This window comes from Motacilla alba, chromosome 3 (assembly GCF_015832195.1).
Source record: "Motacilla alba alba isolate MOTALB_02 chromosome 3, Motacilla_alba_V1.0_pri, whole genome shotgun sequence".
Lineage (NCBI taxonomy): Eukaryota > Metazoa > Chordata > Aves > Passeriformes > Motacillidae > Motacilla > Motacilla alba.
In genome coordinates this window covers 98643162-98670218 of record NC_052018.1, presented here as the reverse complement: position 1 = coordinate 98670218, position 27057 = coordinate 98643162, and the positions used below count along the sequence as shown (strand labels likewise).

General features: G+C 45.4%; 1 protein-coding gene across 8 annotated transcripts in view; it reads right to left on the bottom strand.

Annotated features, from left to right (window-relative positions):
• The window catches only part of SERTAD2 (SERTA domain containing 2), a 78977-nt gene that overhangs the window by 5602 nt on the left and 46318 nt on the right, over window positions 1–27057 (bottom strand). For 2 of the 8 annotated variants that reach the window (XM_038130934.1, XM_038130935.1), the window contains exon 2: window positions 16487–16644. The exons of 1 other annotated variant lie outside the window; for it this stretch is intronic. Coding sequence is in view for 1 of the 7 variants with exons in the window: in XM_038130931.1 (XP_037986859.1) it covers window positions 885–967 (83 nt within the window). In the remaining 6 variants the exon portion in view is untranslated. Of the gene's footprint in view, window positions 1–884; window positions 2923–2942; window positions 2964–15306; window positions 15515–15692; window positions 16077–16486; window positions 16645–16747; window positions 16845–27057 lie in introns of those variants that run through there. 5 more of the 8 variants (XM_038130933.1, XM_038130932.1, XM_038130936.1 and 2 more) reach the window with 5 other exon arrangements.

Sequence of the window (27057 nt, the reverse complement as noted above, 5' to 3'; positions counted from 1 at the left end):
TGACGACCAAGCAGCAGCAACCCTAATGCAGGGCTCTGGTCCATCCATGTTTAGGCATGGCTGTGCTGATAAATTCCAAGCAGGAATTCAGACAGCATCTATAATATTCAAGATCTGGCATGCCTGGCAGCAAATTTCCTCTTCCTTACATTAAGCAAATACCTGTCCATAGGAGCACAAGCCACAAGCACTGTACTGAACATTTCCTTACATTCCCCAACTGAGGCGGTGCTATGCCTGGGAATACAAATGTAAAGCACTGAAGTTCTCACAATGAATTTCCTCTTTTTATTCAAAAGTGTGTTCACAGGGGAATTGAGGCTCAAGCAATTGTGTGTTGAGAGAAACTTCCCCAGTGAGGTTGGGAGATCATCCCCTGGTACACCAGGATACACACATATGGGTTTATTTAGCTGATCGCCTAAGGACTAAAGTACCAGAGCAGGAAATGCAATTATTATACTCAGAATTAGATAAATTACAGATGATCTGTCAAGTCAGAAGAAGAAGATCTGTCAAGTCTTTTAGTCTCATCCCCAAGACCACTCTCTGCATTACACTCTGCTGGGGGTTAGATGGCAGATTTTGAAAGAAACTAAGGGGATTTTACCAAACTTGCCCAGCATTATAAGTAATTTCTGAGTTAAGATTAAGTAGGGCAGTTCAGTCCCCAGTGCCATCTTTTCCAGAATGTTTCAGAGCACCTGGAAATGCTCCTCTACACAGCACAGTCCCAACCTCATTTTATCACTAGTATTTTTGAGACACCAAGATCCCCCCAAACACAGAGGAATGAAGGAGTTGCTGTGCTGTGACAGTAGCACGACCTAACATTATGCTCTCTAATTTTCTCAGGTAGAGTGGTGAGGTGTTGGAGCTCTAACCTGCTCACTCTTTTAGTATGATCACGAGGAGCTCCCTGGTCATTCCTGTATCCTTCCCTCTGTTTAACAAATTCTTCTGGCATGAAGAAATCTGCCTTCTTTAAAGAGAAAAAACAAAAACAAAACCTAAAAAAAACCCACAAAAAAAGGTGGAAGAGGCTCTTTAGCCACAGGTATCCGGAAAGAAGTTGCAATGGCCATATAGATTTTTACCCCAGACCTGACCCTTCTCACATTATGCAGCTATCATCTGGGAGACAAAATCTGCCTTCCTTATGTGAGTACAATTCCCAATCCACCCTGTCGGATTAGTGCCTGCAAAACAACTGCACTAGGCAGGTCTAACACAGTTTGATGGTCACACACCAGTTCAGCAGATAGAAAACATAGTTAAACATCACTAAAAATGACTGACAAACATTTCACAGCAAAGAGACCCTTAGAAAGCAGAAGAGGGAGTTAAAGAAGTCAGAGTTTCAGTGCTACAAGAGCTTCAGAAAGCATTTGCTGGGTGGTAAATCAAAAACCAGATCGGGGGAAGCGAGTCTCTTCTGGTTAAAACTAAGTCCCTAATCCAGATAATTTTCTAGCATATTATGCAATTAAAAAAAGAAAGGTGGGGGGAGCTGGCTGAGCAGAGCTGAGGAACAGGTAGGCTGCCATCCAAGCTCCTTGGCCAGCTACCAGCAATTCCTGCGCCTGGAATCTTGGGTGAACAAAACCGCTGAAATTTAGCACTACTGCTGAAGTCTGGCTTTTCTCTGCTCCCTAGTGTCACTTCCATGGACTACTCTGGAGCTGTTCACATGGGTTTGGGGTGCGAGTCGGGGGCTTTGCTATTCCAGTGTCCACAGCAGACACACTTCCTTTCACTTCAGACAGATAAGAGCAAGAAAGGGAGGATCGCGCTAGCAAGAATTAAAAACCCTGCCCAATTCCAGCACGTTTTTAAAGCAGCAAGGGGTTAGGAGGAGATGAGCAGCTTTCCATCCCTTCGTGCTATCTCCTCCCCCTGAAAAAAGACAGACTCTGACCTAAAGACATACCAGTGCTCCTTCCACAATGCTCTATTTAAAGAAGACATTTTTAAATGGCTTGGGTACTAGAAGAGTTTGAAGTTTGTCAGCCTCTGCCAGGAATGTATAAAAACATTCCCTGCACAAAGCAAACCTTTTCCCCCATGATAAAGAAAACAGCCCAGGCTCCGCTCCCTGCGCTCAGTTATTCATCATTGCCAGGTGACGCTGCCAGGCATTTCCAACAAACCCAATTGAGCCCATTTCCACCCAAGACTGAGGTGCTGGCAGTGAACACTTTTTTAAAGCTGATCAGTAAGAACTGTGGGATCATCACAAAGTAAAAACTACGATAACCTCACTACGTCATTTTCCAGGAAGCTCAGAGATAATTCAAGATTTCCTGTATGTGTGACTGTCAGGCTTTCACATCTCACTCGATCTTCACATAGCTTGATTCAGAGCTTGCCCTTTTAAAAGATAAAATAGATCAGGCAACTCCCAGTCTCACCTACTAGCTTTTCAGCACAGCTTTCAGTTTCCTTTTTCCCCACTAATATTCTCTGAAGAGAGTTTAACCCCTAAAGCACCAAAGTAGGATGTCAGCCTAAGCATGGAGGCTTTATTCCACCAAGGAGAGGGCTCAAATAAGCACTGCTAGACTCTCGGATTTATAAAGTTTTATTTTATCCCCTTCTCATCTGGCGTGCCAATGGGAACTGTAAAGAATGTTTTCCTCCAGTTTCCATAAATCACTTCATTCATGCCAAGCAAAGCAAGGAGGTGATATCTTTTGAGACCAACTGATAGAGTTGGTAAAATCAGACATGCCTGGGGGCTTGCAAGTCTTTCTCTAGCTCTTCAAAAAGGAATTTCATAGTTTCTGACCATCGAAGCTTAAGACAATGTTGCCTGATTCTTCTTTACAGTTCAAACCATCTCTTCCCTCCTTCAACCAATCCGTTTCATGCCTGCATTAAAGGGATCAGTGTTGTATGTCTTAAGATAGAGAATAACAGGAAAAAAAAATGCTGTACAATACCAGCATTTGATCTCAATCAATTCCGTTCATCTCAAAAACTTTGCTTCTAGCCTTTCCAGACAAACCTCCTGCGGGGAAACAAAAATACCAAACTTAAGATCAGCTTGACCAAAGATCAGTACAAAATGAGACAAACACACACCATCTCAGGTGTCAAAAGAGAGCTGTCCAACCAAGCCATACAGCTGTGACAAGGGCAGCCAGACAACACCAACCCATCCAAATGAGGCACTGCACAGGCAGAAATAAAGGGTAATGTTCATGGAAGGTCTTTCATGCATCTATTTTGGCTGAGCAGCAACCTCAGCCAGATGTATTTCTGCTGCACTTTCACCCATTTGCTAAACATAATTTTGAGGTCGGGTGTTTAGAGTTGAGACTGGACGTCACTTGGTTGTTGTTGTTGCTGTTGTAATAAAGGGTGTTGCAGGGTTTTGGTCTGCAAGTGAGTTTTCAATGCCTTTTAGGTATGTAGAACCAGAAAACTGAAGAATGATAATGGAAAAGCTGCATCTTTCTGGGGATTGGGGCTGGGGGAGTTACTTGGAGATCTTCTACAATATTATCTACCAGTCTGCTCCAGCTCTGGAAGACACAGAACCAAAAGCTAGACCACTGTTGCTGAGAAAGACTCAACTTGCTTTTTTGCCCATTTAGGGCGATTGCACGCGCCTCAGCACCAGAGAAACCCTAGCATTGTTTGGGAATTGCATTTTCTTAATTGAAAAACAAAAGTAGTATTTTTTTTTCCTCATTTGTGTGTCATTTAGCTTCCTTTTATTGGCTCTGCATGCCCTTCAGACAGAGCTGGAAAAAAATGCAGTTGGGGCTCAGTAGTAGAGATAATCAGCCTGGAGCGGATGCTTCTCTGGAGTCAACCCTCATCGATGAGAGACAGAAGAGCTTGTGCAATGCCTGTGTCCTGTGTCTCTGAGCCCACTTAGTGATGAATCCTTCGCTCTCCAGAGGACAGAGGTATGTGTAGATTGTGAGAGGAGCACTGTGTTTATTGATCGTGCTTCGGACACTTCAACACTGCCAGATTATTTCTGAAGTCTTTAATAATCGGCACTTTGGCATAGAAAAGCACCAGATATGTAAAAATTGAGAGGAAAAGTGATTTTGCTCATCTGATAACAAAAAATAACCTGTAATTTTAATTCTCAAAGACTTTTAACAATTAATTTTAAAATACTCCTCAAGACCGAAAGCTCATCTTGGAAATCAATTCTACAATCCACTAGGCCCTCTCTGCTCATCGAGACAGACAGGAAGGAGAAAAAAGAAAAAAAAAAAATAAGGAGGAACTGAATATTAAGAGGAACAGCAGAAAAGGGTTTTTAAGAAGTCACATTTCTACTCGCAGATTTACACCACCCCCTCAGTCAATCTAGAGGATGAACATTTAATTATAAATTATAAATAATTAGCTTATTAGAGTTGAGGTTACTTTTAGAACAAACACCATGTTGCTCAAAAAGGTAAAAGCATCAAAATCCCTGAGTCCACAGGCAACCATTCCCCTCCAGGCAGCCGAACACCGAAACACAGGTGTGAACCACAGGGGCTTGTGCGAGAAGAGGAGTTTAAAGCAGGACCAGTTACTTTCTGAAGTCTTAGGCAATTAAAACCACAGGGGGGTAAAAAAGGAGAGAGAAAGGCAACTTGGGGGAATTAAAATAAAATGCTACTTCACATGTGTGCATAGAAAAACCCAACAAAACCCCGCAACACAAAAGCTCCCCATAAGAGTCCCCCCAAAATGCAATGAGAGCACTGAATTTGTACACTTCATTCCCCTAAGTTCACAAACCTCAGATGTAAGTGACCCTCACCAGCTTTTCTCAAAGAACCTATCCAGTGAACTATGGAAGTGCTTTCTGTGTCACTTTTGGCACATGAAATACAATTTTCCTCTCCTCCGTCCTTCACTCCTCATCCTTGAGGGGTCCATTGGTTGTATCCTGGCCCAATGGTAGTCAATGGGTGTTTTGTTACTGACTTCAGCAGAATGAGGATTTGGCACAGATAGCTGCAGGACCAAAATAAAAAGGCCTTTTATGCCAACTGGGTTCAACTGGCAAGACAAGGGCTAGATCCTCTAAGCTAACAGAGGCAGGTTGAGCTCCTGTGAGGTATTTCAGTGCTGCTGGACCCAGCCTGAGGGACCACCTGAAACTGTAACCAGTCTCCACAACTTCAAAGTATCTGTCCCCTAGAGCTAGGGAGGCAAACCAGTAAACCTCTCTCTCTCTGTCCCTGCTTCCACATCCCCAAGGCCACAGCAGAGAGAGAGAATGGACACATCTGTAGAAGACCCCTTGAGGCAGGACCATGGGCTCACCCACTACAGAGGGATGCTCCTTGGCCTGCAGGATCCTGGCAAAGCACAGCAAACCTGCCCCAGCAGGTGGAAGTGCAGACATCTGAGAGCACTGGCACCCTCCTCCATTCAAAGTTACAAAGGAAAAGCAGAGGGAAAGGCCAGTATAAACCTGGCAGGTTCTCCCAGCCTCACTCAAAACAAGGGGGAAAGCTGAACAGCCCAGGTGTCAGTTTAACTCCAGGGCTGGAGCGAATAAGCAACATGGACTTACACAGGCAACAGCCAGAGCTCGGTGGAAATCACCCCTCCTTGGGGATTTCATCTGCTGACACCGGAGTGTTTAAATCCTGGCACGGCAGCATCCCTGGAGCTGGGACAGCCTGTTCCATGCAGAGCTGCACGGCCACGCTGCCTGTGCTGTGCTGCAGCTGGCCTGCAGGGTGTGAACCAACCAGTCCGGATGGGGGGGTTGGGGGGAGACTGTTCTTTATTTTTTTTTTCCCCACAAGGCTGCTTTCTCGAGATCTGATGCCCTTTTTACATGTTGGAGTGTACCGCATCCATGTTGCCTGGCTAAAGAGGATTCCTGGCAACACTGCCTGGTAAGAATTGTGTCTCATGTCACATGTGAGTTAGGAAACAAATCCCACAACCCCCCGAGAGGTAGAGGGAATTGGAGCTGTGCAGGGGTTTCTGTCCTCTCCAGAGCCAGTGCTCAGACATTCTGTATTTACAAGGTTTGCTTTCCCTGACACATTTTATATTAATTCTGGCTGCCCTTTTTAATTTTTTTTTTTAACTGAGTGAGGTTTAATAAGCACTTACAAAACTCTCCTTTAGAGTATATAAAAAAATTGGCCTCCTGGGCAGCTCTCTGCTTCCAGAGAGTACAGGGGATTGTTTTTATGTTTGCAAGCCTTCACTGCAAGGCTGTCAGTGCCAGCAGTAACTCTAAGTGGCAGGTATTTCTCACACATATTTCACAGGGACCTAACTCTTCCCCATCTCCTGTGGTGGACGGGTAAACCTCAGCTCTTCCAGAAGAAACAAAGAAGCAAGTAAAGCTCCTCAGCACCCCACTCCTGCATTTAGCAAGAAAGGCAGCTTCTCTCTCCCTACAGAAACACAGCCTTAGCCCCCTGCTTTAGGCACTTCACACAGAGTGAAGACTGAGCAAGGAGCAGCTAGCAAGCTGAGTGACAGGGGTCTTTTCTCCTCTCCAGTTAAAATCAAAATAAGAAGGAAAACCATAGTGGGTGACTGTAAGAGGCTGTTCTAAACAGAACTTCAATAGGGGCTGTGTAAGGAAACCTCTGGCAAACAGGAGACAACAGAGGAAGCTCAGACTCTCATTTGAGAAGCATCTGAAGTCGTGCAGGTCTCACGGGGTTTGCCTTTGATACTCGGAGCCTGGAGTCCCCAGGTCCCCGAAGGAGTGTCCATGTTAATCAGAAAGTAAGGTGAAGCCTTCCCTCGCAAATAAGCAATGCAATTATAAAGCCAGTCAATAGTGTAACGCCAGCCAACGTGTTCCAGCGATATTTTGAAACTGTAATCTGATCCTACTGTTTCCATCCTCGTGCCTTGCCTGCTCTCCCTTGTTGCATACTGTACTATTTGAGGCCCAGAGGGCAAAGCAAGCTCTTGCTGTTTGTTCATGATCAGAAACTGCATTTTGAGCGAGAGCTCTATGTGCACCGCCCACACCACTTTCTTGAGAGTTTCTTAAACTTGCAGCCTGCCGAAGCCCCGCTAGAAGGATCTCTGCAAAACAACCAAAAACACAGACTCCACTTCTGCCTTCAGTTTGCAGCTCCTCTTCACCACGCTAAAAAAAGGCAAAGCCGCAGTCTAAGGCAATCTCTGACTCTGCAGCGTGCTAAGCCTTGCAGGAAACATATGCTTCTATTAAATTGGAAACAGTTTCTAATGCTGTCAGTTTGCTAAATGTAACATGTTCCCCTGGAAGAAGTGGAGCAGTTTTAATGTTTTTGACTAACTGCACACATCCAACCAGAGTACGTCTGATAAAGCTGGAATGGGCTCCAACAAATATAGCTTAGAATAAATTACTGCCTCATTAAGTAATTGTTTGGAAAAAGGACAGCAGGTTTTCTAGATTATAGCCATGTTATTAAGGGTGTTTATAATATTAGGAATTCTATCAGGGTAGCAGAAGTTAATGCAAGTTTAAATCAGAGGAGTACTTGTTAGCTTGTTAAAGCATTAGAGACTGCCCTGGCAGAACCAGAAGGTGGACAAGACTGCACAGGTTCTGAGCATGGAAAGCCAGCAAGGCACACTGCAAACCACTGTGAGGCTGAAGGCAAAAGAAAAAGCCCTGTGCAACTCTGACAACTCCTTTTCAGTGCAAAGCAAGAGGGAGAATATACCAGGGTAACACACCAGGGTTGAAAAACATTTATTTAATATTCACATACAGGCAGGCAGTGATCTTTACTGGAAAAAAAGCAGAACAGGTTTGGATTGCCCAGCAGAAACTAATTTCTGTCTCAAAGATCTCAAAGCCAAAATGTCAATCCTTGCATATTCTGCTTCAGACAGGACTTCCCATGTGCTTCCTTATAAAACAGTGCCCAGAAGATGCAAACAAGCCCCCAGCCTGCCCTTTTTTGGTCTTGTCCTTAACTGGAAGCTTTAGGAATCACACTATCCACTACTGCCAACCCTGCCACAGCCCTTCACAGACCTGGTGCAGACATGGCCCCGCTGACTACCAACCACCTGCTCTGAGCCAGATCAGGGTGGAGCTGTCCCCCCTTCCCACTACCAGGAGACGCTTTGTTAGGGATACCTTGTGAGGGGAGAGAGACTTTCCAGAAGATGGCAAAGCTGCCCTTATCTCAGGTCACCTCTGTGCAAAATCTCCTTCACATCCTTTCCCAGGATGGCTGCACACACGGTCTACTCACAACAGTGTCCGAGCCACCACACCAGGAGCTTCCTCCCTGGGGTTCAGCTCTGTGCTTCAAAGAGCCACCAAAAAGAGCCAGGCTGAGGCTGTTTTGAAATTTGGGTCTCCATGTGGCAGTGTTAAAGAAGCAGCCAGGCCTGCCAAGTGTGAATTGAGTTCTACTGTGCTGTGAACACATGGGCTCAGCAATCTGCTGAGTTGCTGAAGGACCAGGAGCTGCTTTACACACCTGGGCATCAGCAGCAGGAAATCAGAGCTGCAGTAAAGCAAACCAAGCACAGCACTGGGCCAGATCCCCTGACTTTACTATATAATTAGCTGATTATTCAGCAGACTCTGCTTGTTGGCACCCAAAAAATATGGCATCCTCCCTGGGATCAGCCCAGAAGCTCTTCCTGCTGCACACCACTGTTTCTTCCCACAAATGCAGCACTCTGGGCCTCCTTGCACAGAAGCAAGCGGCGACAGTCCCACAGGCAGGACCACAACACCATGAATTCCCATGTCACTGGGCAAGGAGCCACGCTGGAGCCGGTGCACACAACTCCATGCTGGGAGAACCAGAGCCATCTCCTCAAGAGGTGGGGCAGCAGCCATTAAGATGGCAATGTACTGCTCCAGGGCCCAATACAGCCAAGACTGCCTTCCACTCCTTCCCACTGCAGAGCCAGGAGGCACCGGCACAGCTCAAGTGCTGTCTAAAAAGAGACACCTCGCTTGCAAATAAGACTCGAAACAATCATCTGAAAGACCTAGAACATCTACCAGAAAGTGACACAGACTAGGAAACACACACACACACACTCACTCCCTTTTCACTGCTAAAATGACACGCCTGTAATGACAAGATGCTACTGGTCAGGCTCTAAGGGAGAATGATGAAATAGCCAGCCCGGCTGTGCATCCCTCCTCCCCTGCACTGGCGCACAGAACAATGGATTACAGCAACGTGGTGTTGTATTGTACAAGACATTTCTATTGGCACGCACGTGTCGCAGGCTGCCTTTTATTTTTAGTGTGTGTAGGGACTGAGCACTGCACACCCATCTCCACTGGACCTGTGCAATTCCTGCAAAGGTTAATGAGAATTGTGTGTGCACCCATGAGAGACGAGACCCCTTCGTGTATAATAAGGGAGTTTTTCTCACCTATGTATAATTACTTTGTTTGAATCCTATAGTAGCATCTTTTCCCCAAAGATACCTTGTTTTTCCCCCTTGTCATAGACCCTTAATAAACACAGGGGGTGGGGGGAGGAAACCCCCACACTACTGAAAGAACTAAATGGTTTGCCAAAAAGTAGGTTATTGCTCTGAAAACAGTGTTGAATAAATTATCACAGTCAAACTGAAAAGCAGCAAATGGCAGGAGGGAAGAAGAGGAGAAAGGAAAAAAAAATCCTCTGAAGAAATATATACTGCAAATGTACCATACAAATCCCAGCAATGACAAGTCATTTTAGTTTCTGGCCTGCAATTTTTATTTGCTAACCAGTTTTGCACTACTGAGAGTTAGGAGAAAAGAAAGGTGTTTCCCTGGCATTTTTTAAAGTAGCTTAAACAGCACATGAGTTGTTTTCAACATTTCTGATTAAATGAAATGAACACAACCCTGCAAACAAATGCATTCTATGAAAAAGAATCAACTCGCCCTGCAAGCTTCTCTTAAAGAGGTGAAAAAGCTGTTGGAAGGTTCTCCACCACCAATGAAAACAAAACAAATTTTTAAAACGAAGTTAAAATTTGACAGGAAAGTTTGCTCAGAAGGTGTTAAATGATGTTGGATAAGATGTTAACTGCTGGCCTTTCAGTCCAGAGCACTAAAGCTCTTGCATTTGTTGAAATACAACATGTGTTTCCATGTCCTACAAAGGAGCCTTCTGAAAACTGACTAAAGGGAACTTTGGCCAACCTTGAACTATTCTCAACCTATAATAGCTAGGAGTCAGAGACAAAAGAGATTCCATTTTTTGTGGCACCTGCTTGATTTCACAATAAAAAAATACTACACCAAAGTGATGTTCTTTAAAACACCCACCATGGGACCCACACCTCTTGTATGTGGAGCAATTTAAACATTTTCAAGTAAATAATTTAAACTTAGATGGAGGCACCCTTTTAACAGCATATTTTGACAACAGGTGTATTAAGTCTGTATTTTGAAGCATGTTTAGGACAGGTTAATTAACACATAAGAAAGAAACTTAACCACAAACTAAATTTTAGTTTAGAAAATTTGGAAATCGGGAGCAGAAAATACAGAAGGAGAACAGCTCAGAAAACTAAATGTCTGAAACTTTATTTCATATTCAGTCAGGCACAACCCACTCACCTCACTCATGATAGCATTATACTGATTTTCCCCACAATTATAGTCCTCATCCAAGCACACATACATCACATGTGTGCCCCTGTCAGCAAGGGGAAGCAGAGCAGTGACAGGAAGCTTGACACTGTGTGTCACTCATAGAGAAAATATTCTCTCTTGTATTCATTCACGAGCTATTTGTGGAACACTTTAGTTAGGGAAGGAAAGTGGATGGGCTGTTCAGAAGAGCCAATTTCGCCAAGCAGATGGAACAGGAGGGGGTAATGGGGAGCCAGGTCCCAGCAGGGTAACCCAAGCAGGTTATTGGACCCCTGGGACAGCCAGCATGGAAGTACCCTGGTCAAAATCCCTGTGACTGCAGCACAGGCTCCTGAAGCCTAAGGCACAGCTCTGACAATGGAACAGGAGCAGGCAGGAGACCCGACCCGCAGCAAATCAGGCCATGCCAGAAGTGCTGAAATAGAGTGGCTTGTCTCACACAGGGCCCACAGAGCAGTGAGAAAGCAAAATGTAACCACCACTGTTCAGAAAAAAAAACACTGTGGTTTGCACACAAACGCTAGTCTCCTATCTTGATGAAATGTACATTTGAAAAATATGCAAATGATATGCATGCACGTGGATGTGTACCTACTAAATGCTTTTTTCCAAGGGAGAAAGAGTGCCTGTAAAAACACATGAAAAGTAAAGTTTGCAGAGGCACCGGAAGATGATGATGATGTATTTCTGAATTAGGATTTAAAACTTCATTTTGCAGCTACCTGAAGTTAAGACAAAGCTGCCTTTAGGCATCTCAAACTAGTCAGACCTGCTATAGCAGTTGCACAGTCTGCTTCAAATATGCCCTCCACGCTCCTTTCAACCTCCACCCCAACATATATCCGCATAGTTTACCTCAAATCATGGGTGGTTCTTGCTATAGCACAGTTCATTCAACCTTATTGCCTGCCTGGCAGGACAGAAGGGTTTTTTAAGACTAATGTTACAGACTACTATAAGAAACTGTATGAAAACAGCCAATAATTGTCACATTTCCATTAAAGGTGAGTGTGGTTCAAACAGTACAAGGGTTTGTGGGGTGGGGTGGAAAATCTGGGATCGAGGAAAATAGTTTTAATTGTTACATCTGAGGAAGAATTAGGGCAAGTTTAGATCTTTCCACCAATTCAGGACTCCTTGAAAAAGGGAACTTCCTTTTTCTGCTACTTCCATATACTACCCAGTTTTCAAAATCATATTAAAAGAAAACAACCCACATTTGAACTCTTCTCTCTGTATTCTATATCAAGAATTCAATTTTTACTGTAACTTCACTGAAAACAAACTGTTTACTTTGCTTTCACACCTTACTGGTGTGCAAGCAAAGAAAACAGGTTTTGGCTCCTGATAATTACAGACTGAGAGTCATGTCATTCAATGCCACTTAAAACTCAATTCCAGAGTGATATTAAGGTGAAATTTGTGATATAAAGGAGAAATTTAAATCCAATGGTACTCAAAACACTGATCATGTTATACAGTTGGGAACTTCAGACATTCTATGGCAACACCTCTGATTTTGAGTACCAAGCTGAGGAGGATACCAAACCTGGCTCCTCACTTGAAGAACAGTAGTCTGACCGCACCTCCCTTGGAAATGCCCGTCGAATCAGGTCTTCCCCACCCCGAAAATCCCCTCTTCGCCAGAGGAATGTCCCAGCCAGCACATCTTCACAGCTCCTTCTGGCCACTCGGCAATGACAGCCAGCATCTGACATGCTCACCGGGAGCCATCGGGGAGGCAAACGTGGTGGCAGTGCAGTTTCTACTCTGCACAGTGACACACAGTTTAATACCCACATAGCCAAGAGACAGGGCAGGGACCCTGCTGTGACACACACAAGCCTGTTTCTCCCACCAAACCTCTGCTGTCTCCCAGCCACAGGTTTGCCTTGGACCTCAGTTTGGGCTACACTTCAGCACACCCAAGAGCAACATTAGCACAGCATTTACAGGCCTTGCCTTCCCCACTCGTGTTGAACAGCCGAGTATTGTTATCTTATTTTTGTTATAGTGTTTGCATTGGTCATGCTGAACAAACCTGAAGCCTCCACTACAGCAAACACAAAAATTGACCCTGTTTATAAAAGAATTAAAGAACTAACACGTGTTGAGAGTCTCTCTCCATTTATAGAAAACAGGCACCTCTTCATGACAGCAGTTTCTCTGACTGATGAAAGTTTAGAAATCAAAAGAAGTGGCAGAAAACATGCAATTATACACCCCTGAAGAAAATGAGCGCTCTGCTCAGATTGGCAAATTTCACCTTCCACAATCCATTAATTAGCAAAAGATTCATCAAGACTAAAGATCTCTGCTTAGTGCCAACCTGCTTACATTGAAGCTGGACCTTGCTCTCTCCTTTGAAACACTCCTGATCTTTGGACTTGGTAACTAAAAGCTGCTATTTCTGGCACTGATTTGTGTGCATGTTAAGGAACCACTGCAACTGGAGCTATCTCCTTGTGAGCCAGTTACACCACAGAGCTGAGTTAAAAGAAGGTGTCTCTCTTGCTACCTGGCCCTTATAAGAAGTAGATCACCAGAAGACTACTTGCACTTTCAAAGTACTGCATTCTCCTTGTTTGACAGATTACACTTTTAAGATGTTACATAAAAGCAAAAAGAGTCACATATACTTTGGATCACCTGTCTAGTGTTAGCACTGCCAGAGATGAACTGTGCCAGAAGTGCTTTACATCAGTGTGAAAAAAGTCAGAGTTCCTAAAAAAATAATGTTTTCCCAATGAAATATTTATTGAAAAACAAAAAGCAGCTTGTGCGAATGATGGCAAAATCCTTCAAACTAGATACTGCATAAAATCTGCTGTACTTCATGGAAGCTAAAAAAATAAATTTTGAATATGAAGTTTGAGTGTTTCCTTGCTATTAGGACATTATCTCAAAGTCCTTGATGCCTCTTAGGCAGACAATTTGAGCACTTGGTATATTTATGTTATTATTTCCGCTGTGAAACTCTTTATTTCATCTTTCCCATTAAAAAGAGCAGGTGTATAAAGGAACACAATTACAACTCTTAATAAATCAGCACCTACAGATGTATTTAATGCTCCTTAAGACAAAACCTGAAGGACCTATGGCTATAAGTTTCTTTTTGTTTGTTTCCAATCAGCTTCAGAGAAAAAGAAATCAGCTTAAAAATCAAAGCAGCATTTTCATATGCACAAAGTCTAGCTTCGTTCTTTCAGCAGTCCAATCCAGTTCCTGCAGAAAAGGAGTGGGCGGTTTCTGCGACCAACTTAAATGGAAGCAGGATCAGTCATGAGAGGAGGAATATCGAGAGCTGTTACATTGGATGCTGCAATACTTGCCTGAACAATGGAAGTATTCTGAAGGACACACTCTTGGATACCTGTCCAGCAGCACAAACTCCTAATCCTCCTCCTCTCTCTACCACCACCTGGTTCATTATGTTAAATCAGAGCCCAAAGATACCATCCTATTACGTAAAATGCATGCATTTTAACTTCAGCCAGAAAGGGCTACTTTCAATTTACCCTGCTAAATCAGTTGGCTAATTTCTGTAGCGATTATTTGAAAACACAATTCATTTTTATAGTTTGTTTTACCATGTAAAAGCTTCCTGTGCCCTTAGATACTAAGTGAAGTGCCTCCGTCAATTTTGTACCCTGTGAGAAGTCCGTAAGACACAGGAACCTTCACTTGTGCAGATGCATGCCTAAAATGATCAGAATTACAAAGGTAGAAAGCGTTGTTTGAACTCACACACATTGCAAGTGTTCAGTCATTTGAGAGACACAAATATAAAACTGGTGTTTGGGGCAGCCAAGCCCTCTCCCGCTGTTGTTTGAGCAATAGTGCATTCTAGAGTGGCAAAACCCAGCAGTCACTGATGGCAGCGAGAGTCACCCTGATGACTGCACCAGGCACCAGATGAAAAAGCTTGGATTTCCCTGCTCCCGAGAGCCTTGGGTCTGTCTGAGCACACGCTGCCACACGCAACAGCTCTGACCTGCTGCACTGAAGTTCGGCTAAAGAAGCTGACAGCCCTCCCCCCGGATGGAGATAAAATGGGCAGATTCGCTTTATTTTACACCAGCAGCTGACCCACAGCTGTAAATCAGCCACCAAGGGGCCCACTGGACAGCACACAAGCCTCTCCAAAGATTTCCAACTAAAGTGGCCCTGGCTTTTCCAACTATGTTTCACAAAATGCAAGAAATGACAGCAGGTAACTGTACTCCTATTTTCATGCTTAGGAATAACCTATTTTTCCAGATCCATGTGTGTGTAAAGCAGCCAACGCTCTAAAGCAAAGTGACACCGCAAAAGGATTTTTCTTCAAGTGTTCATCCATCCCGAAGAAAATCCTAATAAATATACATTTTTGCCGTCGCTTCCAAAAGATGAACCATCTTACTCTCAAAATCCCCCCCAGACGCCTCTGTCTCTCTGCGCTGGCCGTGCTCCCAAGGAAGACCCATGCGCGCTATTGCTCAGGGAAAAGACAGGCTAATCCCCAGCCCTAACACCAACCCCTGAAAAGGGCCGGGCAGCGGGGCCAGCCGGGTCCTGCCCAGCCATATGTCAGCTTTGCTACAGCAGAGTGAAAGTCTCCCCCAGGCCCTTTTAGCTCCCCCGGCACCACAGCACGCACTTTTCGGGGTTCCCTGAATCCCCCGCTCTTGCTGGGAGAAGGGAGCCAGGCTGCAGCCCCCGGCTCCAGGGGCTCCCCGGCGCACACGCGAACTTACCGGGGTGGCGCGGCTTTCCTGGCGTCGGAGGGAGCCCGGCTCCAGAGAGCACAACCGGCCGCACTACCGGGGCCGGCACAGCCACCTCGATAAAAAGTATATTCCAGCTACCCGCACCTGCTTCAGCTCGGGATCCCCCCGCATCGGCGGGGGAGGGGGCGTTTTTTTTTTTTAAGGTCAACTTCGCCGCTCTCCCTCCTCTACTCATCTCCGCAAGAACCCCCCCTCCCCCCGAGGAAAGGGGGAGGATCCCCGCCCCGGGCTCCTCTGCCCGGGCACCAATTTAAAGGTAGAGATAAAACAAGCCCCGATGACTCGCAAAGCCAGAGGGGTGGAGGAGTGTCGCCGCCCCCTGCCCCCCACCGATGCCCCGCAGCCCCACTCACCACATGCAGCTCCACCTGAGAACTAAAGCATGGAGAGGGGGAGGTCGGAAACTCTCGCCCTAGAGCAGCTCCATATGTCGCTCCTCGCCGCGCCGCTCCGGGGAGGGGCCGGGTGGGATGCAGAGGAGGAGGAAAGGAGGAGGAGGAAAAGAGGAGGAGGAGGAGGCAGGAGCAGGCGGCGTGAGGATTTAAGCCTCCGCTCTGCCCCGGCGGCTGCGATCACGCAGCATTATACAATGGAGGAGGAGGAGAGGAAGGAGGAGGCACCACCAGCCCCGGCTCCCAGCACTTGCCGCCAGCACTGACGACAGGGGCGGCTCCGGCGAGCTCCTCAACCTCCGGCCCGCGTCAAAGCTCCGCCTCGGCCCCGGCCTTCCTCCCCCGCCCCCCCCCCAACCCCCGCGGCTGCTGCTGCTGCCGCTGCTCCTGCTCCTCCTCCTCCCCCGCTCCGGCTCCCCGCGCTGCCCACGCGTGCCCCGGCCCCGGGCGGGCGGCGCAGCCCCCGCGGCTTCCCCGGGGAGCGCCGGGCCGGCACAAAGGCGGGTGCCAGCGCGCCCCGACCGCAAATATGACAAGTATCTCTGCTATCCGGCGGCGGGGACCCGGCCGGGGCACGGGGCTCTGCCGGCCCTGCTCCCCGCGCGGGGCTGGCCCCGGATTGTCCCGGTACAACCCAAAATTCTCCCCCCGGCGCCTCCGGTCAGCCCCCGGCCCGGCCAAGCACAGCAGGGACGAGGGGCGGATGTGGAGAAAGCCCGGAGCGCTGCCGGCCGCCCCCCGCCCCGGGACCTCACCTGGGAGCCGAGGGAGGCGGCGGCCCCCGTCCGTGGAATCCTCGCTGCTAATTTGGGCTGTGCCGATACCACCGAAGCACAAAAATGAGGCCAAATGGAGATGTTCGAGCGCGCGAAGACTTGGGGGAAGGAGGGAAGCGCTCGGCACCAGGCGCTATCTGGAAAGAAGATGATTATTTTAAGTCACCTCAATGACTGAGTTTTGAAAGGGGCTGTAATCCCCTGTTACAGGCGCTGTTAAAGGCGATTCAAACACCTTACAGTTTTGGCTGTAGCCCCAGCAGGCATGTCGGATCGTTCCGGCCTTTCATGTTCCACTAAACCGGTTGTACTTCGGGACAATAAAGCTTTAAGACCTAATATAAAGGCGATTATTAGTCATTAATACCACGACTCATTTAGGTATTATGCTGAAAACGGTCTGTAATGATTTGTGATCAATCAAGATGATGGTCTTGCTAGAAACTAAGTCCCATTTTCAGTAAGAAAACCAAAAAGGAAAAGGATGCCTTTAGAAGAAAGGTTTCCTTACCCTGGAAACTGTATCTGACAAAAATACACAAAGGAAAAACAACACCAAACTATTAAAACAGTGAATCTGCCAAAATAAAAGGAGACTAAGTGCTGATTTTATGGATTCTTAAAATTAGAATTGGAAAGGCCCCATCACATTGATGTTAAAACACCAGGACTGGCACTTGAGCACTCTGCTGAACTCACTAAAAATAAAGGAAAGGGCAACAGATCTAAAAACTGACGTTTTATTTTGCAGGTTTGGAGGCCTCAGCACACCATTCCCTTTCCACCCATGCTATCCTTTGAGGAGATCCAAGCTCTCTCATCCCGTATCTGTGGCAAAGAGTTAGCCCTAAACCAATCTGCAAAGCAATTCACGAGCCATTTACTAGATTTTGACGAGTGATTTGCGAATTGCCCAGGAGCTGACAAACATTAAAACCAGAATCTCCCTGGCTGGATACTTTCCAGCAGCAAGGCACTGAAATTTGGTCCTTCTGCCTGAGGAAACAAGTCTCTCCCTGAAATTATCAGTGTCACTGCAAGCTCACTCAATAAAAGGAAAAGGTTCATCTTTTTTAGGGCCTGAGTGATACCTGTTCGGTGGGCTTCTGCCTACTCAAAAGCCACACAGAATATTTGTAATACTTGCACATTGTTAGCCGGGTTGTTTGGGGTTTTTTTGCATGCCAGACTCACTGAATTTCGGGGCCCCATTCCACCCTCCTTTACACCAGATTTGTAACCCAGCGGGATCTGCCTTGCGCAATTGCGCCGTGGATGCGCCCAGCCGAGCAGCGCCTGCCTTCCGGAGCTCAAAGTCCGCAGCAGGTTTACAGTCCCCGTGCCTGGGTGTGTGCACGCTATCACCGGCACCAGAGGCAGAACCACAAACATTTGCTAAATAAGCAGCTGGGCTCCAGCCCGATGTGCACAGCCCTGATCTTGCCATGTTACAGTCGGCAGTAAAAAGCCTGAGCCTGTGTCATTAGAGTTTTAAATGTTTCTGACTTCACTCGGTTGCTCCAATTTTACACCAGCATAAGAAAAAGCTCACCGCCCCTTCTGTTTCCTACTGTAACTCTCCTGAGTCTTTCTTGGCAGGAGTTTATAGTCATGCTGTAACTCAGATTGTGCCTCTGAACACAACTAGTACAACCTGCATCCACACTCAGAAGCATTCCCAGCTGAGCATAGGTCACGATATGAATCGATATGAATAGAGCTCTTTCCTGTGCTTCGTGCACAGCACAGGCTCCAGCGCGGCGGGATGAGGTTGGGCTACGCAAGGAGAATAATCCCGTTGCTGTCTGCTCCTCACATGGCCTTGCACCTGATTGAGGGAGGCCGTTCTGGCCAAGAAACTCTGCTCTGCAGATCTGGAGAAGCCTGACCAGAAGGTGTCTGCAAGACCCAAACGCAGTTTGCCTGAACACTTCAGTAAGCACGGAGAAGCAGCCTGCAATGGAGCCACAAAATGCTGTGCTAGGAAGTGTGTCAGGCAGAGGTTTCCAGAGCCTGCGGGAGCGGGAGGGGGAAAAGTCTGAGCGTCTGCAAGGAGGAGCCACCCAAAATGCATCCCATTTTCAGAACCATGCATGTATGGGCTTCCCAGGGAGTAATAGTACAGGTTTAGCTGTGCAGTTGTAGCCTTGACAGAGGCCCTTGAGCTGCTCACATGTGAAAAGGATACAGTAAAAGAGAAGGAGCTGAGCTGTGTCTTTCTGCAGCAGTACCGACCTGACGTGGGCTACAGGCATAGCCTGAGTGCAGCCCTGTCTTTGAGCAAGGATGGTTAAAGCCTGTCTGATTGAGTCCAGGTCTCATGAAAATCATTCAAAAACCACCCCTGCATTGAAGATAAATAAATGAACAAGGTAATAAATGAACAAACAGAAATCAAAGATTAGGAAGGGGGAAAAAGACACTGGGCTTCATAAATCTATTCATTAAAAACACTAATGACTGACAGGTAATCTGGCCATCAACACAGATGCTAACTAGGAAAGAGTGGCAAAGTTTGTACCAGAATGTTGGCATCCCTTGCATTTTTCAAAAGTAGAGGGAGTGAACTGCTTCCTATGCTTCTAATTGCATCCTTAGCCTTTTCCTTTCTGATTGCAATACGTATGAATACTCCGAGATTTCATCAGGTAATTGTTCAACACAACTTTATTTTCTCCCTGGATGTCTTTGCTTCGGTGCATGCAGAAGCTGGCAGCTGAACACCTAATACTGCCCCCCAGAGCAGACAACTTTCTGCAAATAAAGGCCCCCTCAGCACTGGTACCTTGGGAGAAGCTAGACAAAGGGCCTGTCTACAGCCAGAGCTGCTTGTTCCACTTCAGCAGCGAGGCTCTCCTGGGTAAGGAGAAAGCACGCTGCAAGCAAAGGCACGGTTAAACATTGCTCACACCTCGTGCAGTCTCTCTTCAGGCTCAGCACTGACCTCCAGGAGTAGGGCCCTTCTCATGTGAGGCTCAGCCACAAATAAGTTCCTCAGTAAAAAAATGGGGTTCTGCATTACTGCAGTCTGCACCTGTACACAAGCAGGGAGGGAGCTGCACCTGCGAGCTGGGCTGCTTTCCTTGGGATTTCAATGGCTTTTTCTTCTTTTCTTGCTGGTGCAACTAACACAGCTGTCCCATGTGTCCCAAGCACAGGAGCCAGTAAAAACCAAACAAAGCAATGCTCCACCCCTTCTCATTCCAGTTTTAGCTCTTTTCCCCTCCTTCATTTTCTCTTTTAATTCATATTTTTCTCCTTTAATGTGTTTGTGGCAGTAGGAGAAACACCGTTCCCTAGAATGCATAATATGCTTAATTATCATTCTTGGTTAGTTCTCTAGGAAAAAAAAAACCCTACAGGAGAAATCAGTTTAATTAATGAGTGTGACCAAATGCAGCCTTAGTTCTAATGCAGTATCATATATTATATGTCCAGTTGGGCAGTTGATCTTCTTTGGGTAAAATGAACAGCAATGCAAAAAATGAGGGAGCTCATGAATCAATATTCTGAGTGCAACTAACCCCTTTTGTATAGTTATTCTAAGCTTCCTACAGATTTTGATGAAAATGTCGGTTCCCAAATACTGCTTTTGGCTTTGGTAATACAGGATCAGGCCTGTACAGTCTAGTAATAGGAAGCTATTGCTTGGCAGTACCAAGGGTTGTGCCACATGGTAAATTCATTAAGTAATTAAGGAAAAAAAACCCAACTCTTAACTCCAGGATAGCTCTCAAATAGCCATACCAAATAAAAATCCTGAGCATGTGTAAACGACAGGGGTAGCGAGGTTTCATCTGAATGTAAGATTTGGTGATTTAGATGTTTTTTAGAAGAGCTACTCTTCACATGCTAAATTATTAAGGAAATATTATGGAACAGGATTATCAGGAAAGAAAAAAAAGCAGTGTGCATTAGCTGGCTTAGTCAGAGGAGGTTTTGCTGCATTCCTCATGCAAGGAGATGACTCCCTCCCTCTGTAATTCCCTGTGCACTCCCAGTCCTCTGGAGACTGTTGGTGTGCATCATCCTTGCCCCAGCTGAAACACTGTCCCCTGACAGAGGTTCTGGCTGCCTACCATTGCTGTGTATCTCCTCACATCTTTCTGCCTTTTAATGAAACTCTGTGTTCCTTTCCAAATCCCATTCAGGCTGCATTCCCTGCAAGATGTGCTTCATTCCTGGCCCAGGCCAGACTGTTCACACTGGCACTGCCTGTATAGCACACAGGCTCCTAAAACAGTCTCCCCTTTCCAATCCTGCTTCTTGTGACACAGTGAATTGTACGCTGCACTGAACTGAGTTTTAAACAATCTCAGGCTGCTTTTCTTTCCCTTTCAATGCTCACTCTGCAGTCTCTATCAAAAGCACAAGTCATTCTTTTCTGGAACACTTGGTTACTTTTTTGAAGAGAGGCTACACTGATGTCCTGATATTCATCTCATACCAGGGCCAGTGGATCAAGGGGGGAAAAAATCTGCAGATAAAACCAAAGCTTCTGTTTTAGAGCGGAGGAGGGAATACTTCTAATCAAGAAAAAAACCACAGAAATGGTGGAGGAAAATAGAGAGATGGCCAGTCTTCAGGCCTAATTAACCACTGGTGTAAACAGATGTCGCTGCAATCAAGCCAGAAGATTTCGGGCCACCCACCAGCCTTGAGCACAAACCCAACACGAGCCTGAAAATCTTAACAACGTGGGGCTGTCAAACATGCAAGCCACACACACTTCAGCACAAAGGTCGCCACCACATTCCCAATGCTGAAGGACCACCTGCTCCTTGTTCACCAGGGGAGAACAGCTCTGTTTCTCTGCCTTACCCTGAGCGCTGCACAGACTACAGCCCTCTCCTGAAGCAAAGCTACTCCTAGAAAGCTCTCCATGGAGCCATGCATTTCTGGAGCACAAATGCCCCCCACACTTTTCCTAAACACTCCTGAAACCTGAAAGAGGCCTGGGTGCATAGGCAGCTGCTCAACCCTGCTCAGATGCCAAAGACTTGATAGACCAAATGGGGCCACCAGTGGGGTGACCAGAGGCTTCTAGAAGTGGATGTTCCTGCTCAGATTTGTTGCATTAAAGCATTACAAGGAGTTTGAGGCTGGGAGGGCACAATCGAAATGGTGTTGTGGCTACAGTGCTGATGTAGGATGTTGCACAGCATTTCAATATGTTAAGCAGGACTTAAACCATGTCACTGGAGTTAAATGTGTTTGTGCTCAGATGCATTAACAGAAAAAAACCAAACCAAACCAAAACAAAAACCAAACCAACAACAACCTATCTCAATCTTTATTTATATGAAAACATGAGTTAATACATGGACATCCAAATGAATGCACTCACCTATAGCTGCTTTTGCTGGCTGGAATACAACCTGTAAAGCACATTAATGCTCCTACGCAGATCTGGGGGCTTGGGCCTATTGTTTAAAACTAGTTTCTGCAGCTTCTTAAAGCCTCTAGATTCAAAGAATGCTTACCAAGATAGAGGCATTTTCAAAGTAATTCAAATTTGCAGTGATAAATCCGTTCTCTGACTGTCCCAGGTGCAAAATTCTTTACTGACGATGTTTATCTGTACTCCTTTCAGACAAAGGTTTCTGAGGGTCTAATTTTAAATAAACAGTGAGTGACCTACACCACTTCTTTAAAAAAAAAAGCAAAAAAGCCAAAACCAACAAACCCCAATAAAACAGAAGTTGAATCCGTAGGGCCAAATTCAGAAGAGGAAGAAAAGAAAAAAAAAGGAGCTGGCAGAAAACCTAGCACAAGAACATCAAATGTAGCAGCATTAACTCCCACTGCCATTCTGTTCCTCTACAAATTATTGAAGTTCATACAGAACTGAACCCATTGAGTCAATGCAGTGAATGCACAAATCTTTCTGATTTAACCCTTCACAAAATGTGTAACTCCTTAGGTTATGTGCAAAGAGGAGGAAAAAAAAAAGACTGAATGAGTACATCAGATGCTTTTAGTGACTATGCCTGTGGTAATGATTCATTTTGTCTTTCTACATTCCCTAGTGCTAGCATGGCTGAGAGTCAGCAGAAGCTCATACTGCATATGCAGGTAAACAGACTGTGGGTGATGTCTGCACTTCTAACTCTACCTAAAACCACCCCGTAACCGTCAAAAATGAATTTTATCTTTCTGAAGAAAAAGGGAACTGCACGAATAAATTTAGGCTCTCCTCTAACCTTTTTTTAGTGTTCTTTCACTTCAAAGCAAGCTGTTTATTTATAGTGACCATTACCCAAAGGCTAAAAGAGGTTTACACCTAATTAGTATTCCCAAGCAAGGATGAAACACTAAATCATTGCAAACCCACCCAGCATTTAGGTTCTACCAACAGGACAAAGGAAAAAAGCTGAAAATCCACCATTTATCATCAGAGTCCCCTTCCTTTCACACCTCTTAATAGTCTCTTTCTTCCTCCCACAGTGACTCTGGGGTGCTAATGTCCTTGAAATGTGCCAAGGGTCTGGAGAGAGAGGCAGCTCTCCTGTCTGGTCACACCCATCCGACATAGCATGTGTGGACATTTTCAGGGGTGCAAAATAAAATAGTTGGAAAAAAAAAAAAAGAAAAAAAAAAGAGATGTCCTGAGCAGGGATGGCATGGAAGTAGGGAAGAAGGTGCTGCATGTGACATAAACTATGGTGGTTTTCTGTGACAGTCATAAGCAGGTTGCTCAAACAGTAATAACTGTCCCCTTTTATTTTTATTGGAGCCTTGGTGAGGGGGCAAAACAGAGGCATAATTGGAGTACAGAGGGAAACAAGTCCAGGGAAAGGAGGGGACCCAAGAAACAAGGAGGAAGAGCTGCATTTGCATTGATGGTGCTGCTACCGAGTCCAGGGTCTTCACTTGTTTGACCACTGGACAGCAGCAGGAGAAGGAAATAACACGAGGTGTATCACTGAGGCTTTCCCTGCTTCTTGTCCCAGCCACAAACTTTCCCAGCACACGTGGGATGGGCAGAAGGCTCCCAAACCCCTCTCTCTTTCACAGCGATCCACTTTCCTACATAGGTTCAACTTTGCAAACCAGTTTCTATCGGATTCATTTGTAAAAGGGAAGGTGCCAACGACTGAGCCATAACTTCTGCCTGTTGAGTGAAGTCCCTGCCAAGCCAGAGCAGCCAGCCCCAGCTACTGCAGAGAGGCACCAGACCCTTTACAAGAGCTGGGCAGAAAGAGGCACCCTCTGCCAGAGGCTCACAGTAAGGGGCCAGCCAAGCTAAGGAGGGATGATTGTCCATCTGCTATCACTCATGCCCCAGTGCATTTTCTAATCATCCACACCCAGGGGACATTCCTAGTATATTTCCTGCTAAGCGATAAATTCACAATAAACCCCAGCTACTTTGCTTGCTTACCTATTACCTACAGTAGAGTTAGCCTTCATATTAAATATTTTTCTTTTTTCTTTTTTCCTCTGAATCTGCTCTTCTGCTAACTTTACTGTACTCTTGCTGGATGTTCAGACCCTGCCACAAGAGCAAAAGAAGTTAGGCAGCTGTCAAAGTGCTGATAATTTGACTCCACACAGATACCCAAATACTACTGCCAAGAAGGTCAGCACACAGAAACTTCTTTTTGCTGGCAGCGCTCTTCAAAGAAACTCTTCCTTCTCTGAGCAGCTGGCAAAGTGCAAGTGCCCGCTCCTTACTCGACCTGTGGGGTTCATAGAAAGAACTGCCCCCAAGAACATCAGTGCATTACTCCTGCCAGCAAAAAGGGAGGCCTGGCATTTGTTTCTGTTTGTTTCTGTTTTAAAACTAGAATAACCTAAACCAAATCACCTCTGTTAGACAAACACTGTCTTCCGTGAGATGTTCAGGTGAAAGACATTAGGGGCTCCCAAGATCTTTTTGCTAGCTGCCACAGCTGATGTGGGTGCAATAATGAGAAGGAAATGCATTTTTTGTTTTGAACTTCACTTTCTTTCATTTAGCAAAGATTCCCCTTAAATAAATGGAAGTAGGGAGATCTTGGAATAAGCCTTAGCAAGTTTTAATCACACTTTTTCTTCTTGCAAGTGAGCCGTCATTCAGTAGCTAGGTGGTTCTAAATAAAGAACTCTAGTCAACAACAGGAAATAACTCCCACAGAAGAAAAAGGGCAGAATACAAACTCTCAGCAACTCTCGTACATAGCTCACAACGGCCTTTTGTTCCATGCACATTAAGTCCAAAATTTTTACTTTTCAGAACATGTTCTTACTCTAAGTAATTAAAAATTATTTTTAACTTGTCAGAAGTACGGATCCCTTCCTTGCCTTCCTCCCAAAAAAGTCACATTAAGAGTCATAAAATCACAAGCTATCCCCATTTTCCCTCTTTCATTTAGTAAGTATGGACATTCTAGGAATGCCACATGATGACCAGGATTTAAGAAAGCTACTGATGGTGGGGTTTTTATCCTTTTTTTTTTTTTTTTTTTTTTTGGCAGGGGGAGGTGCACTGTTGTGTTCTCAGCTGCAGTTTACATCTTTCACAATGTTCAAAAACCACTGCATGTTCAGAAAGTACAAAGCACCTGGTCTGTGGGAGGGGGATAGAGGACAAACCACACATCTCTAGCCACTTATAAAAAACTCTGGCTAGTGCCTAGCTTTTAAATTATACAACACATCACACATAACAGGCCAATGACTGAGCACAGGCACCAAGCACAACATTCAAAAATGCACAACCAAAATCCCTTAAAGAATACACTGGTTGATTCCACCTGGCACAGAAAAATTGTGGTTTTAGTGTGCCAAGGGGGGAATTTTAAGATGGCCGCTGCTTGTTGGCTGCTATGGATAGGTCTCTGCAGGAGGTGGGAGAGCTTCTTTAGGAACATTGCTATCACTTGTGGCAAGTATCTTCTGGAACGCAAGTACAGATATAGCAGGTTTTAGTGACCAGCTGATTCCAGCATCTCTCCATCAAATCACCTGATGTGGCTCTGTCACACTGCAACTGAACTGCAAACCAATTTCCATTCTAGAAATAGAATGTTTGAATTACACAGCTGCAAGAACCAGAGTTACAGTTTCAGGTTGGATATTTGTCTCTGGAATATGTGAACTGGCTCAGTGTGCACATGTGTGTACTGTGTGTTCGTGTGCACATGCAACCATCAAAAGTTTACACAAAGAGCAAATCACATTTGCTTCCTAATGCACAATGAACACATGGGCTGAAGCAACTTCACATTCAAATCTAGCCCCAAATGGGTGGCTGTATTTTAAAGTCCTCAGCAGTGGGTTCAAACCTGAGCTTGCAATTATAGCCTTTTCTTGTTTAGAAAATAGATGCCACTGCTGACAAAATCTAGACTCCTTCTGAACCTTCAGAAAGGAATAAAAATTGACAAGGTAAAGTATCCTAGAGCGACTGTCCCACTGTTTCCCAGCTCTCATCCATTCGGTTAAATACTACAGCGATTTCAGTGGGACCAGCACACTTTAAAAGATGTAGTCTCTCTGTCTTTTTCTCTCTCTCGCTGAATGATATTTCTGCCCACATGCACTGACACATACCGTGTCTAACAAGGCTGTGATTCATTTTCAGTTCTAGTCATGCTCACAAGTGATGCAGTGCACTAGCTGTGCCTTCAGGATCTGCGTAATTTAGCTTCATTTTCTCTGCCCCCACCCTGCATTAAGTGAAGTTCCAACAAAGCCAAGTCATCACCCACCAACTCCCCCTCCCACCTGCTTGGGGGATGTATACAGCAGGAATCTGAATAATAATAATAAAAAAATTAAATTAGCTTTTTTAGAAAGAGAGAGGAGGGGATGAGAGCTTGAGAAATATCATGAATTGTTAGAAAGCTTTCTAACAGTGAATAATGATAATGGGATGTATACTACCAGATCACTGAAGCAACTGTATCAGTCCTGAATCATCTCCCCATAGAAGTTAAAAGCAGCACTGTGTCTTGCATCGTGAACATCCTGCAAGTTCATGCTAAAAAGTGATTGACATTAAACCTGAATCCCTGATTTATGAAGGCAAACACCTCCTCAGCCTCTCCCACAGAAACTTCGTGGTGACCATTTGCTGGTCCCCTGCCCCTTGCAGCCACTTCGACCAGGCGCAAATGTCAGCGGAAGCTGTCAGCACGTCCTGACTGCAAACCTCCCGCAGCCAGTGGCCACCATCCATCACGAATTACACACGGTGGTTTTGTGATACAAATTACAAGCTGCTTCTGAGCTAAACTCCATGCATTTGAGGCATGAGGCCAAGCTTGAACAAAGTGAAAGACAGGCTTTTTATTTGATAAATCTCATTATCTCGCTGGCATTCAAAATTCATCTCAGATGGAGAAATGCATCACAAAGTAGTTCTCTAGTTACTTGAAGAGCCAAGATGCTTTAACATGTAAGTTAAAAGGTGTTTACACACCCACCATACTAACATTTCTTGCTCTCCTCCATCTTCAACCTGGAACTATGTTTTGATGGAACAGAAAACTTGATTTTTCTAAAGAAAAACAAGTAAATCATATTCCTTCAGCAAAGATCCCTAGACAAAAGTGAGTCACTGA